This window comes from Carcharhinus amblyrhynchos, unplaced genomic scaffold, assembly GCF_965287045.1.
Source record: "Carcharhinus amblyrhynchos unplaced genomic scaffold, sCarAmb.v2.hapA scaffold_37, whole genome shotgun sequence".
In the NCBI taxonomy this organism is placed as follows: domain Eukaryota; kingdom Metazoa; phylum Chordata; class Chondrichthyes; order Carcharhiniformes; family Carcharhinidae; genus Carcharhinus; species Carcharhinus amblyrhynchos.
This window is the reverse complement of record NW_027649778.1, coordinates 8721608-8741476: the sequence shown is the minus strand read 5'-3', so window position 1 is coordinate 8741476 and position 19869 is coordinate 8721608. Positions and strand designations below refer to the sequence as shown.

At 45.2% G+C, this 19869-nt stretch overlaps 1 protein-coding gene across 1 annotated transcript; it reads right to left on the bottom strand.

The window, feature by feature from the left end:
* Positions 1-3401: 3401 nt before the first annotated feature.
* On the bottom strand, positions 3402-12876 carry LOC145362149 (putative G-protein coupled receptor 139). The gene is made up of 2 exons (XM_080218203.1): positions 12696-12876; positions 3402-4303 (listed from the first exon to the last, which is right to left on the bottom strand). The coding sequence occupies exons 1-2, from the start codon at positions 12874-12876 to the stop codon at positions 3402-3404; spliced, it is 1083 nt and encodes a 360-aa protein (XP_080074329.1).
* Between the last annotated feature and the right edge of the window lie 6993 nt (positions 12877-19869).

The window sequence follows — 19869 nt, the reverse complement described above, 5'->3', positions numbered from 1 at the left end:
AACTCAGATCAAAAGGGCTGACGGCTCAGCTCCACCCCTAATTGTTGGCCAGTAGCCCACGGTTCACAACCTGTCCTCCCCCCAATTCCTTTTCCCCTCTTCAGTTATTAATTAAGCAGTGGTGGTTGAAGAGACACAATATGCAGGGTGCAGGGAAAAGCAGCGGAATGGCACTAAGCCACAACGGTCAGGGGAGCTAGCGCGGATAATGTAGTGCGTGGGGCGGCATGATAGCACGGTGCTATCAGTGCACGATAGCACTGCTGCTTCACAGCTCCAGGGTCCTGGGTTCAATTCCTGGCTCGGGTCACTGTCTGTGTCGAGTTTGCACATTCTCCTTGTGTCTGCGTGGGTTTCCTCCGGGTACCCCGGTTTCCTTCCACAGTCCAAAAAATGTGTGGGTTAGGTTGATTGGCCATGCTAAGAAATTGCCCCTTAGTGTGCAGGGATGCGTAAATTAGAAGGATTAGTGAGTATAATATATAGGGGTAGGACCTGGGTGGGATTGTGTTCGGTGTAGACTTGAAGGGCCTCTTTCTGCAGTGTAGGGTTCTATGATTCATAACGGGCCAAATGGCCTCCTTCTGTACTGTAACAATTCTGTGCCTGGTAGAATCATGTTAATGTCTCTAAACTAATATTTTTTGATTTCTTCATGGAAATAGGTATCGCTGGCTGGTCCAGCATTTATTGCCCATCCCTAATTGCCCCTGAGGGGACACTTAAGAGTCAACCACATTGCAGTTGGCCTGGAGTCACATGTACAATGAACAATACAGCACTGGAACAGGGTCTTTGGCCCATCAAGTCTGTGCTGATGCATGGTTTCTATCCCTCAGTTCACCTTCCATTCAGGTGTCTATCAAGATGCGCCTTGAGTGTTGCTAAGGTGCCTGCTTCCACCACCCCCACTGGCAGTGCATTACAGGTTCTCTCTGCGTGGAAACATTTCCCTATACGTCCTGCCTAAACCTCTCACCTTAAACCTGTGCCAGTACTTTGCTTTGCTGCCTCAAGGGGACCCAAACACAAGCTCCACCCTCTTGCCAGCCCAATCACTCTGCCGTTTGATGCCTCAAACACCACATTCTCCACCCTCACCTCATGCTTTCTGCCTTCTCCCCCGATAACGTCTCCTCTGAGAAAGACACAAACACACCTGAGTCCCAAAGCTTGAAGAATATCATCTGGTTCACAGCACTGTAAAACTGTCAGGAAACAGGAGACACAAATTTCCCATGCAGGTCGGGTGGAAGTTTTTTTGCTTCCCAATTAATGAGGATTCACAGTAAACAAATGAATAGTGTAAGGGGGAGTTTAGAATAACTTGGGATTAAAAGACTAACAGATCAAAGTGAATAGAGCATGGAAAAGTCACAAAGTGCCTGAAATATAGTTTACAAAGATACTGCTTGCATAGAGACACATACAACTACTGTTAGAGAATTTAGACATATATTTTTGAATATTCTATATTAAAAGCATACATCCTGTCTAATGACACAATGCTATAAGGCATGAAGGGACACAGTCAAGGAAGAGGAACCACATTCCTCAGAACCATGAAGCTACTGAGTGCAGGATAAAGCAATTCTTATCAGTGACTCTAGACATTCCTAATAAATAGAATATTCATCAACCAGGGACAGTGCCAGCGATCTCAAGACAGATTGGAGGAATGGATCATGCATTACAGCAGACAAGAAGCTCTAGGGAGTTTCAGGAGACTGTGAGACAGACTCTCAAAGTTCACAAACTCACATAGTCCCATGCTATCAGAAGGTACATGTTATTGGCCAAGGTAAATAATCTATACTTAGATTCCCTATAGTGCAGAAGCAGGCCTTCGGCCACTAATTGCAGCTGCCCAGCTTTTGGCTTTTGGGGCCACCTGATTCCCTGGCTCTGGCAGACCTCCACATGCTGGAGCACTCAGTTGTTCCCTATTCCACCATATGTTGTGGGCATCCAGAAGTCTCTCCGCTGACCTGTCCCACCATTGTGATAGTATTTATGCTGATGGATTGTGTGGTGGAAGCCTGTGTCAATTGGATTGGGCTGACCTCTGAGGATTCCTCGATGCTTTCCTCTAAGCTTTCCTCTGAGCTGCCGTGGGGCATATTTGCTGGAGCATCAGAGGGGCCCAGCGATGCCAGACAGGCTGGGGGGGGTGGGGGTATCAGGGCTGATTCCTGAAACAAAGGTCACAGTGCCAGTGAGTGACAAGTTTCTGGGCAGCATGCCACTTTTGTTGAATCACAAGAGATGCGATCTTCCCAGCCCGTCAATCAGGGTGGTGAGTGGTAAAGCCATTATTGTTATTCATTCATGGGACATGGATGTCACTGGCTGGCCAGCATTTATTGCCCATCCCTAGTTGCCTGAGGCCGGTTGAGAGTCAACTACATTGCTGTGGCTCTGGAGTCACATGTAGGCCAGGCTGGGTAAGGATGGCAGATTTCCTTCCCTAAATGCACATCAACGAATAAAGTGTTTTTTTCCGACAATCGACAGTGGTTTCCTGATCATCAGTAGATTCTGAACTCCAGATTTTTTTTTACTGAATTCAAATTTCGCCACCTGTTGTGGCTGGATTCGAACTCAGGTCCCCAGAACATTGGCTGAGTTTCTGGATTAACAGTCTAGCGATAATACCACCAGGTCATCATCTCGCCTTAAGTGCAATTAAGGTAAATGCAACTGAGCCTGGATAATAATGTCTGGGACTCACTAATTGCATGGTAAGCATGTCATGAATATTTAAATTGGTTTCGCGCCCTTTTTGCGCACAAAGCTGATTTCACCAGCAGAACTGGGCCAGTCAGATTGGGGAAGATGAGAAACTGGCCACAAATTCATTTTGCTCCACTCCACCTATCTTACCAGTTCACCACACCAATCAAGAAGCGGAACAACAGAGTGAAATGGTCACCCACTCATGCATACAAAATCAATCATGGCACACACATATACACAAGCAAGTACCCTCTCAGATAGAGGCACTTTCTCTCTACAGACTCTCACTGTCTCTGTCTTTCTGGGGAACAGATACAGTGAATGATGACAGTGATTCACTGTGCAGAGTTGGGTATTTCTGTATACACTGTGTGAGGGATCTCAATCATGAACTCAGTGTGTAGCCAGCCAATGGAAGGGCAGATCTATGAGGTGGGATTTCCTGTCCAATCATTTTGAGGCAATACCATTAGTGACAGGCAGGCTGGCCAATGAGAAGCCACAGGCGTAAGGTGGTTTCATGTCTGACAAATCATTGTAAGGGTTTTTGATATTGAGCAATAGATTCTGCAAATTTGAGCTGAGTTTGGCCTAGTGAGCTCCCCCATTTGTTATATAAAATAAATAATTTTAAAATTTGTTTATATTACCCATGATTCAGTTCCTCATCTTTTAATGAATTGAATAATAGGAGTAAAGGAATACTTCAGCACATTCTTCAACTGCTGTCTGAACTGAGTCTGTGTCACGGCATAAATTGCAGTGTTTGTGCAGCAACTAAAGAGCTGCAGTATGAAGCCCAATTCCATAACATAATCATGGATCTTTACAGACTGATACCCCAAATAATATATTCGACTCCAAACAGAATAAACCAATAGCATTGACCATAACAGGATGAAATTGGCTGAGATAACAAAGAGTAAAATGATGGATTTCCTCCGACTCTCCATCTCTGGGTCTCTGGGATTCTCTCCACTGCTGTGAGCCCGGAGTCTCCTGTGGGCTCTGCTGCTCACTACAATGTGTTGGACAGTGAAAATATTGAGCAGCAGAATCAGGACAAATGGGATGAATGGGTTTAGAATGTTATGGAGGATCGCAAATATTGTCCAGACCAGAGAATCCATAGCATCATCCGTGTAATCACAAAACCAGGGGATGTTCACCCGCCAATAGTCCTCTGTTAGCATAAAATACCAGAAAATGTTCTTTAAACAGGACACTGCGCTCACTGTTCCCAGAACCACAGCTGCAGTTTTCTCGTTGCAATATTTACTTTTCAGCTTGGGGCAGCAAATGGCCACAAATCGATCAAAGGTGAAGGTGACTGTGAACCAGATGGAACAGTCAGTGGCTGCATAAAGCAGGACGGCATGGATATTACATATAGGAAGAGACCACAGGAAATTAAACTGTTCCGGATAAACCATGGGAATGTGTCTGAATATCAGGTCGAAGATAATAACCAGTAGATCCACCACTGACATAGACACCAGGTAGCAAGTGACACATTTGGACAGTCCGCAGTCTTTGCATTTCAGGGTAACAACTGTGATTAAGTTCACTGCAAGGAAGGGAAATAAATAATAAAATTATACATCAGGCTGGGCAAGTGGTTATCAGATTGACTGAGTTAGTGTTGACAAAGTCAAATAGATCGCAGGCGTGCACACACTCACAAACACACACAAAATCTCATAAAGACACAGAAACAACACAGAATGACATACAAAAAACACAGAAACAGACATGCTGATCCATATTCAAACACTACACACAAGGATATTAATGCATGCATGCACACACATAGACATACATGAAAACACAACCATGAAAACAGTGTGACGAATTTCTGCCTTTAAGAAATGTATTTGTGTCATGTTTCTTGTGTAGGTTTTTTTTAAGCAGTCAGTTCTAAGTATCGGTGCCACTTCATCCGTGACTCACAGCCTACATGTTGATGCCACAAAAGCATGATTGGTCCTAATTGCTGGAATGTTTGTTTTTTATCTGGGCTAATGCAGATCTGTTATCTTAGATTTTTCCATGGGCCTTTTCAGAGTGGATCGTGATTAGATTGATTGACAGGAAAAGTCATGTGACTGGGCAGAGCTAGACTCACAGAGGGGAACAAGCTTTGTTGCTGCATGGGAGCTGCAGAGAGAAGGAACTCCTTCTTCCTCCAAAGATTGGAGACTGGCATCTGTCAGAAAATAGACTTTTGTCTGAAGTCCTGCAGTTTGAAGTTAGATCATTCTCTGGAAACATCTGTATGGGTGTCAGAAAACAGGTGTCAAAATCCTGGAACTCTCTCCCTATCAGCACTGTGGATGTACCTACACCACATAGAATGACTGCTATCCAATAACAGTTCTTGAATTCTGTCCCTAACAGGACACTGGAGTGTAGTTATACCACCTGTACAGACTGATGTCCAGTAACAATCCTGGAACTCTCTCTCTTTAACCTCATTGTGGGTGTAGCTACACCACATGAACAGACTGCTGTCTAAAAACAATCCTGGAACCCTCTCCTTAACAGCACTGTGGATGTACCTACACGATGTGGAGATGCCGGTATTGGACTGGGATAAGCACAGCAAGATGTCTCACAACACCAAGTTAAAGTCCAACAGGTTTATTTGGTCGCACAAGCTTTTGGAGTGTCACTCCTTCTTCAGGTGAGTGACAAAGAGACAGCGCTCCAAAAGCTCACGTTACCAAATAAACCTGTTGGACTTTAACCTAGTGTTGTGACACTTCTTAATGTACCTACACAGCATGGACAGGCTGATGTCCAATAACAATCCTGGAATTCTGTCTCTAACAGCACTGTGAATGTATCTACATCACCTGTACAGGCTGATGTCGAGTACCAGTCCTGGAACTTTCTGCCTAACAGCACTCTGGATGGACCTACATCACCTGTGCAGACTGATGTCCAATAATAATCTTGGAACTGTCTCTCTCTAACCTCATTGTGGGTGCACCTACACCATCTGCACAGATGAATGTCCAATAACAATCTTGGAACAGTCCCTCTCTGACATCATTGTGGGTGTACATACATCACCTTTACAGACTGATGTTCAATAACAATCCTGGTACTCTCTCCCTAAGAGCACTGTGGATGTACCTACACTACCTGTACAGATTGATATCCAAAGGAATCCCGGAGCACCCTCCCAAGTAACACCACATAGAGAGATTGATGTCCAATAGCAATCTTGGAACTGTCTCCCTAACATCACCATGGGTGTACCTACACCACATGGACAGACTGATGTCCAATAGCAATCCTGGAACTGGCTCCCTAACAGCACAGTGCTAATCATCAGGAGGTTTCCTCGTTCATGTTTGACCTGGTGCAATGAGACTTCATGGGTCCAGTGTCAATCCCGGAGTTCCCTGGGACAACTCCCTCCTGACTGTACACCACCTGCTGGGTCTGTCCTGCTGGTGGGACAATATACACCCAGGGATGCTAATGGCGGTGACTCAGAGATTTTCTGTAAAATATAATTCTGTGAGTATGTCAGGCTTTTGCTTGATTAGGCTGTGAGACAGCTTGACTTTCAGCACAACCTCCCAGATGTTATTAAGGAGGAATTTACAGGTTCAACAGGGCTGGATTTGCCAACGTTCTTTCTGGTGCGTAGATCAATGCTGGCTGTTGCATTCTGTTTTATAGCTTTGAGACTTTTTAGTGCTTTGATACAACTCAATAGCTTTCTGGGCCATTTCAGAGTCAATCTGAATTCAGAGTCAATCTGCCTATCTGGGATAGGCATGAACCTCGGGCCAGTGGTTTTAGCTGGGGGAAGGGTAATTATGAGGCTATTAGGGGAGAATTAGGAAACATAGGTTGGACTAGGAGATTACAGGGATTGGGAACGTCCGAAATGTGGAGTTTTTTCAAGGAGCAGCTACTGCGAGTCTGTGATAGGTATGTCCCTGTCAGGCAAGGTGGAATTGGTAAGGCTAGGGAACCGTGGTGCACAAAAAAAGTTGATTCGTTGGTTAAAAAGAAAAAGGAGGCTTATGTTCGGATGAGATGTGAGCACTCGGATAGTGCACTAGAGAGCTTTAGATTGGCTAGGAGGGAGTTGAAGAGCGAGCTAAGGAGGGCTAAAAGAGGACATGAGAAGACTTTGGCTGATAGGGTTAAGGAGAATCCTAAGGCGTTCTATAGGTATGTCAAGAACAGAAGGTTGGTTAGGGCAAGGTTAGGGCCAGTTATAGACGGCAGAGGGAAGTTATGTGTGGAACCGGAGGAGATTGGTGAAGCATTGAACCAATATTTCTCTTCGGTGTTCACGCAGGGGGACATGGATATAGCTGAGGAGGACACTGGGTTGCAGGGGAGTAGAATTGACAGTGTTACAGTTGATAAGGAGGATGTGCTGGATATTCTGGAGGGTCTGAAAATAGATAAGTCCCCTGGTCCGGATGGGATTTACCCCAGGATTCTCTGGGAGGCAAGAGAAGTGATTGCAGAGCCTCTGGCTCTGATCTTCAGGTCGTCGTTGGCCTCTGGTATAGTACCAGATGATTGGAGGTTAGCGAATGTTGTCCCATTGTTTAAGAAGGGGAACAGAGACTTCCCCGGGAATTATAGACCGGTGAGTCTCACTTCTGTTGTGGGCAAGGTTTTGGAAAAAATTATTAGGGATAGGATTTATAGTTATTTGGAGAGTAATGAGTTGATTGGAGATAGTCAGCATGGTTTTGTGGCGGGTAGGTCGTGCCTTACTAACCTTATTGAGTTTTTTGAGAAAGTGACCAAAGAGGTGGATGGGGGTAAGGCAGTGGACGTGGTGTATATGGATTTTAGTAAGGCGTTTGATAAGGTTCACCATGGTAGGCTTCTGCACAAAATGCAGATGTATGGGATTGGGGGTGATCTAGGGAACTGGATTAGGAATTGGCTAGCGGATAGGAGACAGAGGGTAGTGGTTGACGGTAAATATTCATCATGGAGTTCGGTTACAAGTGGCGTGCCTCAGGGATCTGTGTTGGGGCCACTGCTGTTTGTGATTTTTATTAATGATCTGGATGAGGGTATAGTTGGGTGGATCAGTAAATTTGCTGATGACACCAAAGTCGGAGGTGTGGTAGATAGTGAGGAAGGGTGTCATAGTTTGCAGGAAGACTTAGACAGGTTGCAGAGCTGGGCCGAGAGGTGGCGGATGGAGTTTAATGCAGAGAAATGTGAGGTAATTCACTTTGGTAGGAATAACAGATGTGTTGAGTATAGGGCTAACGGGAAGACTTTGAATAGTGTGGAGGAGCAGAGGGATCTAGGTGTATGTGTACATAGATCCCTGAAAGTTGGGAATCAAGTAGATAAGGTTGTTAAGAAGGCATACAGTGTCTTGGCGTTTATTGGTAGGGGGATTGAATTTAGGAGTCGTAGCGTTATGTTGCAACTGTACACAACTCTGGTGCGGCCGCACTTGGAGTATTGTGTGCAGTTCTGGTCCCCACATTACAGGAAGGATGTGGAGGCTTTGGAGAGGGTGCAGAGGAGGTTTACCAGGATGTTGCCTGGTATGGAGGGGAGATCCTATGAGGAGAGGCTGAGGGATTTGGGGTTGTTTTCGCTGGAAAGAAGGCGGCTAAGAGGGGATCTTATTGAAACATATAAGATGATTAGAGGTTTAGATAGGGTGGATAGTGATAGCCTTTTTCCTCTGATGGAAAAATCTAGCACGAGGGGGCATGGCTTTAAACTAAGGGGGGGTAGTTATAGGACAGATGTCAGGGGTAGGTTCTTTACCCAGAGGGTGGTGAGGGATTGGAATGCCCTGCCTGCTGCAGTTGTAAATGCGCCTAGTTTGGGGGCGTTTAAGAGGTCTGTGGACAGGTTTATGGACGAAAAGGGATTGGTTTAGGTTAGTGGGTCATTGTTGTTGTTTTTTTTTAACTGGTCGGCGCAACATCGTGGGCCGAAGGGCCTGTTCTGCGTTGTAATGTTCTATGTTCTATGTTCTATCTCATTGCTGCAGTTCTGGAGTTACATGTAGTCCAGATCAGGCAAGAATGACAGCTGTCCTTCCCCAACGACAGAGTGAACCAGATGGGTTTTTGCAACAATTGACAGTAGTGTCATGGTCATTATTAGATTTTAAATTCCAGATTGTGTCTCTTACAGAATTGAACTTCTGCCAGCTGCCATGATGGAATTTGAAGCTAAATCCGAGAGTATTACCCTTTCTCTCTGGATTATTCATACAGTGATAAGATCACTTTGTTCTTAAAACATGGGCTGGGTCAGGCAGAGTTGTCCTCTTTCTCCCTCCTTGCAGAGCTTCCCCTCTCTGCCGCCTCTCTTCCAATTGTTGGTCATGTCACAGACCCTGACGCACTGTAACTACAGTCCCCATAGTTGAAAAAAGAAGCCTGTGTCCTCCCTGAATATGTACAGCAGCTCACAGCACAACCTCCAGAAACCCATCCACAATACCCCTACAAACTCTCCAAAGACAGAAGGAAGTCACAAGGCCCTCAGCGAGTTAGACGCGTGGGATGTTTTGAATGACATAAGAACATAAGAACATAAGAAATAGGAGCAGGAGTAGGCCATCCAGCCCTTCGAGCCTGCCCCGCCATTCAATAAGATCATGGCTGATCTGTCGCTGCTCAGTTCCACTTTCCCGCCCTCTCCCCATAACCCTTAATCCCCTCTCCTATCAAAAACCCATCAACCCGCGTCTTAAAAATATTTAGCGAGGCAGCCTCCACCACTTCAACGGGCAGAGAATTCCAGAGATTCACCACCCTTTGAGTGAAGAAGTTCCTCCTCAACTCCGTTCTAAACCGCCCCCCTTTTATCTTGAGGCTGTGCCCCCTAGTCCTATTGTCTTTTTTGAGCGGGAAGAGTCTTTCCACCTCTATCCTATCCATCCCATTCATCATCTTATACGTCTCAATGAGATCTCCTCTCATTCTTCTAAACTCTAACGAGTACAAGCCCAGTTTATTCAGCCTCTCCTCATAGCTCAACCCCCTCAACTCCGGTATCAGCCTAGTAAACCTCCTCTGCACTCCCTCCAATGACACAGGAGGGTCTCCTCATTTTGTTGAACACATGTTGAGTTGAGAGCGACTAACGCGGGCGTTCAGTGGATGGACACAGATCACGTTTCACAGACATGTGTCAGAACTGCTGAAACACCCCCACCTCCCCCCCGCCCCCTCCCTGTCCAACACACAGGAGACGCCAGAAAGGGAACCCGCAGAATTTCATTTTTTCCTGAGCTTTATCACGCTGATGTCAGTGACTAGACAGAGCCTAACTTCAAAGTCAGGAAGAGATACAGAGTGAAAGAAAATTAACCTTTGGCAGGAAATTGGACAAATATTTAACATTGAAGAATTATCTGAAAAGGGAGTGTGACAAATTGGAATGCTGGGGCAATATGAGGTGTTCAAACATAAGAAGGTGAATATTAAAATTCAGACATTGGTTGCAATGGCTCATTCAAATCACATTCTGACATTTGCTCTTGTCCATGGATCTAGATCCATGGAGGATGGACCTAGATAGGATAAGTGCTCCGTGTGGGCAAGTGCTGAGTTATTCACAACATTAGTGCATCCATTATTAATGCAAAAAGGTAGGTAGAAATATAGAATTGGAAAAGAGTTTCGAATAGAGTTACAAGCAGTAAAATTTTGGAAAATGGAGAAAGAGATGGGTATCCAAAGGGGTAATGCCATGGAGGGATTTGATCAGGGGTGAGAATATTAATGTTAAGACTGAGGGGTGACTTGATTGAGGTGTACAAGATTATGAGGGGCATGTACAGGGTGGATAGGGAGCAACTGTTCCCCTTAGTCAGTTATGAGTGGACACAAGTTAAAAGTGAGGGGTGGAAGGTTTAGGGGGGATTTGAGGAAAAATCTTTTTAACTCAGATGGTGGTGATGGTCTGGAATGCGCTGCCTGGGAAGGTGGTGGAGGTGGGATGCCTCACATTCTTTAAAAAGTACCTGGATGAGTACTTGATATGCCATCATCGTCCTTCTCTGGTGAATACTGATGCAAAGTAATCATTTAATACCTCGCCCATTTTTTCTTGCTCCATGAATAAATTCCCTCCCCTCTTCTTGAGTGGGTCAACCCCCTCCCTGGCTACCCTCTTACTGCTTATATATGTATGAAAAACCTTAGGATTTTCCCTAATCCTGCTGGCCAATAACTTTTTGTGTCCCCTTTTAGCCCTTCTGACTCCATATTTAAATTTCTTTCTATTTTCCTTGCATTCCTCATTTGTTTTAAATGTTCCTAGGTTTGACAAATGATCCCTTTTTCTTTTGACTCAGTTCACAATATCTCTCGTTATTCAGGGTTCCCGAAGTGTGCCACGTTCATCCTTCATCCTTACTGGAACATGCCAGTTCTGAATTCCTATCAACTTACACTTGAGAGCCCCCCACATGCCAGACGCTGATGTGTCCTCAAACATCTGCCCCCAATCTACATTCTTCAGTTCCTGCCTAATATTGTTGTAATTAACCTTCCCTCAATTTAGCACCTTCACCTGAGGACTACATCTATCTTTATCCATCAGTACCTTTAAGATTACTGAATTGTGGTCACTGTTCCTGAACTGCTCCCCTACTGAAACATCAACCACGTGGCCAGGCTCACTCCCCAGTACCGGGTCCAGTGTGGTCCTTTCCCTAGTTGAACTATTTACATATTGTTTCAAAAAGCTTCCCTGAACGCTCCTTAACAAACTCTACCCCATCCACACCCCGGCACTAAGTGAGTCCTAATCAATATAGGGGAAGTTAAAATTACCCACCATAACAACCCTGTTACTTTTACATCTTGCCAAAATTTGCCTACATATCTGTTTCTCTATCTCCCGCTGGCTGTTGGGAGGTCTACAGTAAACCTCCAACATAGAACATAGAACATAGAACATAGAACACTACAGCACAAACAGGCCCTTCGGCCCACAAGTTGCGCCGATCACATCACCTACCAACCTACAGACCTATCTATAACCCTCAATCTCATTGTGACTATATCATTCGTATTCTTGAGCTTTACCTATATTGCCTCCGAGGTGTCCTCCCGTAGTACAACTGTGATACTCTCTTTAAACAGTAGTGCAACGCCCCCTTCTACATCCCTCTCTACCCCACCTAAAACATCTGTATCTTGGAACATTGAACTATCAATCCTGTCCTTCCATTAACCAAGTCTCTGTAATGGCAACAACATCGTAGTTCCAAGTATTAATCCAAGCTCTAAGTTCATCTGCCTTATCTGTTACACTTCTCGCACTGAAACAAATGCACTTCAGTCCACCAGACACCCTTTGATCAGTAACCATACCCTGCCTGTTCTTCCTCTGAGTCTAACTGACCCTACTCTTTAGTTCCCCCCTTCAGTTAATTCCCACCTCCCTGCCAAACTAGTTTAAATTTTTCTCCAAAGTGTCGGATCTGTTGACTTTGGATTTAACAAATACCCAGATGGGGGTTTATACTACAGATGGGTTGATCCAGAGGATGATATTCTGGAGGTGATGGTGTCCAGGATTGGGGACGGATGGGATTTGGACTCAGCAATGTACTCAGTGTCAAAGGGGATAAAGGAGATTCCACTCACTCTGGTTCATGCCTCAGATTTGGTCAGATGTAGGAATGGAGTCAATGGATGGGGAAGGGGTTCCATTTCTATATTTCCAATTCTTAAGTGAAAAGGAAAGTGATGCAATGGAGCACAGATTACAGACATCATATTTGGGTACAGTGTACTGCCAGGAATTAAAAAGGAGAAAGCAAATAGTCAAGAATACTGTGAGTGCAGCCAGTGGTTTATGGGATTAATAACTTGATTCAGAGATTCAACAGGAACACAACAGCAAGAGGGACAGAGTAAATGGCAAGAACAGTAATACATTTAAACAGGGTTTACAGATTTAATAATCGGGCTTACCAGGGACACCAACAATAGCCAAGATGGGATAGTAAATGAATTGAATCACCTTCAGTGTAAATTTGATCCGATCAGCGAACGTTATCCAGCGAGAATCTGAAGTTATCAGGTTAAACACATCGGAAAGGCTTCTGTCCATTGCTGTGACATTCCAGTTGATCATCCTCAGATTCTCATCCATTGTTAGAACATTCTCACCTATTGTTCTCAATTTGGATTGGAGATTTGGATTTCTCCTCTCCCTCTCTCTGGAGCCACTGATCTCTGTTGTTTACACTGACGATGACTACGGGATAACACATTGACAGGAGCTTCTTAATGGATGAGGGAAACCCTCCAGTGACACAATCGGGATCCCCAGAGACTGACATTAATTACAGTCACTGAACAAACACCCTTAGTTAACCCCTTTCAATCCAACACTTTTTAATGTCACAACGAAGTTGAACATTTTTCTGGTCTCAATGGGTTTGTAAGGGTCAGTAAGGGATGGAAAAGTAGTAATAATGGAGGGTCTGACCATAATCTTTCAAAAGTCCTTGGCTATTCTGAGTGGTCCGCCTTGTTGTCCAACAAGGGGCATACACGCGGTGGGTCGTGCGAAGGCTGCTCTTGTTGCTTCGAGAGTTGCCTAGTGCTTCACGTCGTTAGTGTGTGCTTAAACTGGACCATCTGACGAGCAACATGACAGCTCAGTGACTATTACTGCTTGCTGTGCAGATACATGGATTTGGGCCACTGTCTGCAGGAGTTTGCACACTCTCCCCGTAACTGCGTGAGTTTTCTCCAGGTACTCCAGTTTCCTCCCACACCCCAAAAACGTGCTCTTAGGCTGATTGGTGCAACAAACTATCCCTAAATTAGTCTTCCCTCAATCTTCCCCAATAGGCGTAGACAAAGGTCATAGATAGGGGAGGGCACTCATAATGTTAAAATGGCGGCGTGGGCTCGTTGGGCCAAAGGGCCTGTTTCCCGTGCTGTGTTGTTCTTTGTTCTTTGATTCTTCTGTTATCACATTTTTGGGTCTTAGAGGGGTTATCATCGGTCAGGATTGTAAAGTTTATTTATTAGTCACAAGTAAGCTTACATTAACACTGCAATGAAGTTACTGTGAAAATCCCCTAGTCATCACACTCCGGCGCCTGTACAGGTCAATGCACCTAACCTATACATCTTGGGACTGTGGGAGGAACCCAGGTGACCCAGAGGACACCCACGCAGACACAGGTAGAACATGCAAACTCCACACAGGCAGTGACCCAAGTCAGGAATCGAACCTCGGTCCCTGGTGTTATGAGGCAGTAGTGCTAACCACTGTGCCACCGTGACACCCCATTGATAGGGACTGCAGATGGTGCACTGCTATTGAATGAACACTCTGTTATAAAGAAGAACAGAAAACAAAGGAAAGTATAGCATGGGGACAGGCCCTCCAAGTCTGCACCGATCATGATGCCTGCCTAAACTAAAACCATATGCACTTACGGAATCCATATCCTTCCTATCCCATCCTATGCATGTATTTGTCTAATTGCCTCTTAAATGTCGCTATCGTATCTGTTCCCAGCACCTCCTTGGGCAGCGTGTTCCAGTCATTCACCACCCTCTATGTAAAAAAACTTGCCTTACACATCTCCTCTAAACTTTTCCCCACCCACCTTAAACCTATTCTTGACTTTTCTACCCTAGGAAAGAGCATCTGACTATCCACTCTGTCCAAACCGCTCATAATCTTGTAAGCCTCTATCAAGTCAGCCTTCAACTTCCATCATTCCAGTAAGAACAAATCAGGTTTATTCAATCTCTCCTCTTGAACCCAAGATCCCGGTTGAGGCCACCCTCGTGTGTGCGGAACTTGGCTATCAGTTTCTGCTCAGCAATTCTGCATTGTTGCGTATTGTGTGGGTCACCTTGGAGAACGCTTACCCGAAAATCAGAGGCTGAATGCCTTTGATTGCTGAAGTGTTCCTCGACAACCCCGATCTTGGGTTCATGTCACACTCTCTGTAACCCCCCACAACTTGCCTGGGTTTGCAAAATCTCACTAACTGTCCTGGCTGGAGGCAATCCACACCTCTTTAACCTGTGCTTAATCCTCTCTCCACTCACATTGCACCTGTAAAGACACGATTACCTGTCAAGACTCGCATTCCAACCATTATCTTGTAATTGAGCTTGTGTCTATATATGCCTATTTGTGAAACAAATCCTGCACTCACCTGATGAAGGAGCAGTGCTGCAAAAGCTAGTGCTACCAAATAAACCTGTTGGACTTCAATCTAGTGTTGTGAGACTACTTACTGTGCCTACCCCAGTCCAACACCAGCAACTCCACATTATGTTTCCCTCATCTATCATCTTCGTCACTTCCTCAAAAAATTTGATCAAGTTAGAACATAGAACATAGAAAAACACAAACAGGCACTTCAGCCCACAAGTTGCTCTGAACATGTCCCGACCTATTAGGCTTACCTATAACCCCTTATCTTACTAAGCTCCATGTACTTATCCAAAAGTCTCTTAAAAGACCCTATTGAATCCGTCTCTACCACCACTGCCGGCAGCTGATTCCACACACCCACCACCTCTGAGTGAAAAACTTACTCCTGACATCTCCCCTGCACCTACTCCCCAGCACCCTAAACCTGTGTCCTCTTGTGGCAGCCATTTCAGCCCTGGGGAAAAGCCCCTGAGAATCCACTCGATCAATACCTCTCAACATCTTATACGCCTCTTATGAGGCATGATCTCCCCTTCACAAACCCTTGCTGTCTATCTCTAATAAGTCAATTTGTTTCCAAATCTGAGTAAATCCTGTCCTTATGAATCTTTTCCAATAATTTCCTGACTACTGACCAGCCCATAATTTCCTGGATTATCCCTGTTGTCCTTCTTAAACATTGGAACAGCACTGGCTATCCTCCAGTCCTCTGAAACTTCATCTGTAATCAACAAGGATATGAAGCTTTCTGTCAAGCCCCAAGCAATTCCTACCCTTGCCTCCTTCGGTATTTTGGGGTAGATCCCATCAGGTCCTGGGGACTTAACTACTTCAATGCTTTTTTAGTCACTCAATACCTCCGTCTTTTTGATATTGACATGACCCAGAATATCTACACACCCTACCCTATGCTCCTCGTCCATCAAGTCCCTCTCTTTGGTGAATATTGAGGCAAAGTATTCATCTCGCCTATTTCCTCTGGTTCCATGCATAGATTCCCTCCACTAACCTCAAATGGACCAACCCTTCTCCCTGGCTACCTTCTTGCTGTTCACATACGCCTTCAGATTTTCCTTAATCCTGTTTGCCAAAGACTTTTCATGATCCATTTTAGCCCTCCTAACTCCTTGATCAAGTTCCTTCTTATGTTCTTTATATTCTTCAAGGGCTTCATCTGTTCTAAGCCTTTTAGGCCTGATGAATGGTTTTGATAAAGCTCAAAATATCCCTTGTTTTGGGACCCCTGGATAATATCCCTCATTATCCAGGGTTCCTGATACTTGCCACACTTATCCTTCACCCTCATAGCTACATGCCGGTGCTGAATTCCAATCAATTGACATTTGAAAGACTCCCACATGTCAGATGTTGATTTACCCTCAAACAGCCTCCCCCAGTCTACATGTAATTTACCTAACATGCACATTTTTTGGACTGTGGGAGGAAACCGAAGTACCCGGAGGAAACCCACGCAAACACGGGGAGAACATGCAGACTCCACACAGACAGTGACCCAAGTCAGGAATCGAGCCCGAATGCCTGGCGCTGAGAGGCAGCAGTGCTAACCACTGTGCCACCGTACTGCCCGTATCGATAAATAGAGAGAGAGAGAGATATATTTAGAGGGTGGGGGGGAGCCGACAGGGACAAAGAGAACAGGATATTGAGAGGCTGGAAGAGAGAAAGGGACTGGGGGGGGCGATGAGAGACCAGTGGATAGAGGGAGACTGGGAGAAAGAGAGAGAAAAACTGGCGGAGAGAGACTGAGGGAGAGACAAGCTGAGAAACAGTTTGTCTGGGAGAGAGAGGGAGACTGAAGGAGAGAAAGACTGAAGGAGAGAAAGACTGAGAGAGAGAGGGAGAGACTGAGAGAGAGAGAGGCTGGGAGAGGTTGAGAGAATGGAGGATTGGCTCCAGGATTAGAGGGGTTTTCACAACCTGAATATTTAGTTCAGTTTGTTGATGATCTTTTGTTACAAACTGAAAGTAAATCGGAACATCTCCAGTTGTCAGATGAATTGCCGAACTTGTTCACCAACTTCCATTGTAAAGTTAACCCTAAGAAAGCTCAAATCATGCAGTATTGTCTGGTTTATTTGGGCACTGTCATTACTCAAGGTAAGCATGGGATTGAACAAAAATCTATCCTACAATCGCCACTTCCGAAGGTGCACTTCGATCTTTCCTTGGTTTAGCAGGATACTGCAGAAATCATATTGATGTGTTTGCAACTAAAACTGCTCCATTATCAGAGATACTGTGCAAAAAAATGCTCCATGGCTGCAGACTGAGCAGCACACACAGGCAGTATCTGATTTAAAGTATGTTTTGGCATCAACACCAGCATTATTGGTGTCAGACCCTGATCTCCTGTTTGCATTGCAAGTGGCAGCAATCGATTTAACTCTCTCAGTTGTTCTTTTACGAGAAAGACACTACAGACAGGGACCTGTGGCTTACGTCTCTCGATTCCTTATTCCAATGGAACAAGAGTTTAATTGTATGGGTCTGCCCTACATTGTAATGGGTTTAATTGTAATGGGTCTGTACTCATTGGAGTTTAGAAGGATGAGCGGGGATCTGATAGAGACGTATAAGATAAGGAAGGGGATGGATAGGGTAGAGGTAGAGAGATTCTTTCCACTCAGAAAGGACAGCAGGACTAGAGGGCACAGCCTCAAGATAAGGAGGGGGGGGGAAGTTTAGATCGGAGTTGAGGAGGAACTTCTTCACTCAAAGGGTGGTGAATCTCTGGAATTCTCTGCCCGTTGAAGTGGTGGAGGCTGCCTCGCTGAATATATTTAAGTCACGGGTAGATAGGTTTCTAACGGACAAGGGAATTAAGGGGAGAAAGCGGGAAAGTGGAACTGATCCACCTCAGATCAGCCATGATCTTATTGAATGGCGGGGCAGGCTCGAAGGGCTAGATGGCCTACTCCTGCTCCTATTTCTTATGTTCTTAAAATGAAAACAGAGGGGTTTAGGTGGGGTAGAAGAAATCATCTGAATTGTTAAATTCGACGTTGAGATTGGAAGGTTGTAAAGTGCCTAGATGGAACATTGCAGCAGGCTAAGGACAGACACATGGGCAGGACCATGCCTCCTGGGTATTGACCCCTCAGCTAATGGGAAAAGTTTCTTCCTGTCTGCCGTATCGCTGTCCCTCAGAACTTCGTACAGCTTTGATGAGGGGCCCCCTCGACCTTCTCTACTCAAAGGAAAATGACCCCAGCCCTACCCAGCCTCTCTTCATAGCTGAAATGCCTGGCAACATTTTAGTGAATCACGTCTCTATTGCAATCACACTCTTCCGATAGTCTGGTGACCAGAATTGCACACACTGCTTTATTGTGGCCTTATAAGCGTTTTATACAGCCCATCATAACTCAAAGCCTTGGAGAGGGTGTCAACGCGCCCTCCTCTGGTAGCAACCTGTATTGCAGAGGGGAGAGTCAGCGCGCCCTCCTCTGGTTGCAGCCTGTATTACAGGACGGCCTCCACCCGGATCTTGGGTTCATGTCACACTACCTGTAACCCCCCCAGGACTTGCCTGGGCTTGCAAAATCTCACTAACTGTCCTGGCAGAAGGCAATACACATCTCTTTAACTTATGCTTAACCCTCTCTCCACTCACATTGTCTGTACCTTTAAGACTTGGTTACTTGTAAAGACTCACATTCCAACCATTATCCTGTAAATTGAGTTTGTATCCGTATATGCCCTGTTTGTAAACAGAACTCCACACTCACCTGATGAAGGAGTAGCTCTCTGAAAGCTTGTGCTACCAGATAAACCTGTTGGACTTTAACTGGTGTTGTGAGACTACTTACTGTGCCCACCCACCTCAGCCCAATGACCTCTTGTGGTAAAATAGACAATTATGACGCCAACTTTTTTTTTGATTTGTTGTTTCTTGTAGTCTGAGAATTGGGCAGTAGCCACACCAAGCTGTGATACAACCAGAAAGAATAGCGGGTGAGGGAATTGTCAAATCTGAGCTAATGGAGAGGAAAAAAAAACCCAATGACAAATGTACATCGAACATAGAACACTACAGCACAATCAGGCCCTTCGGCCCACAAGTTGCGCCGATCATATCCATACCTACCAGGCCAGGTATATGTAGCCTCATGCAACACTCAAAAAAATCAGATAAAGTCTTGAATTCCTCAAGTTCTGGGGAGTGATCAATAGTCAAGTTGCCTGCTTCCACCCTCCCCACCAGCTTTAGGGGTTTAATCTCGACAAATGTGAGGTAATGCATTTTGGAAGGTCTAATACAGATAGGAAATATGCAGTAAATGGCGGAACAGTTAGGAGTATTGATAGGCAGAGGGATCTGGGTGTACAGGTATACAGGTCACTGAAAGTGGCGACGTAGGTGGAGAAGGTAGTCAAGAAGGCATACTTGCCTTCATTGGATGGAGCACTGAGTTTAAAAATTGGCAAGTCATGTTGCAGCTTTATAGAACCTTAGTTAGGCCGCACTTGGTGTTCAATTCTGGTCGTCACACTACCAGAAGGATGTGGAGGCTTTGGAGAGGGTACAGAAAAGATTTACCAGGATGTTGCCTGGTATGGAGGGCATTAGCTACGAGGAGAGGTTGGAGAAACTTGGTTTGTTCTCACTGGAACGACAGAGGTTGAGGGGGGACCTGATAGAAGTCTACAAGATTATGAGGGGCAGAGTAGATAGTCAGAAGCTTTTTCCCAGGGTGGAAGAGTCAATTACTAGGGGGCACAGGTTTAAGGTGTGAGGGGCAAGATTTAAAGGAGATGAACGAGACAAGTTTTTTTTACACAGAGGGTGCCTGGAACTCACTGCCAGGGGAGGCAGTGGAAGCAGTGGAAGCAGATACAATAGTGACTTTTAAGGGGCGTCTGGATAAATACATGAATAGAATGGGAAAAGAGGGATATGGTCCCTGGAAGGGTAGGGGGTTTTAGTTCAGT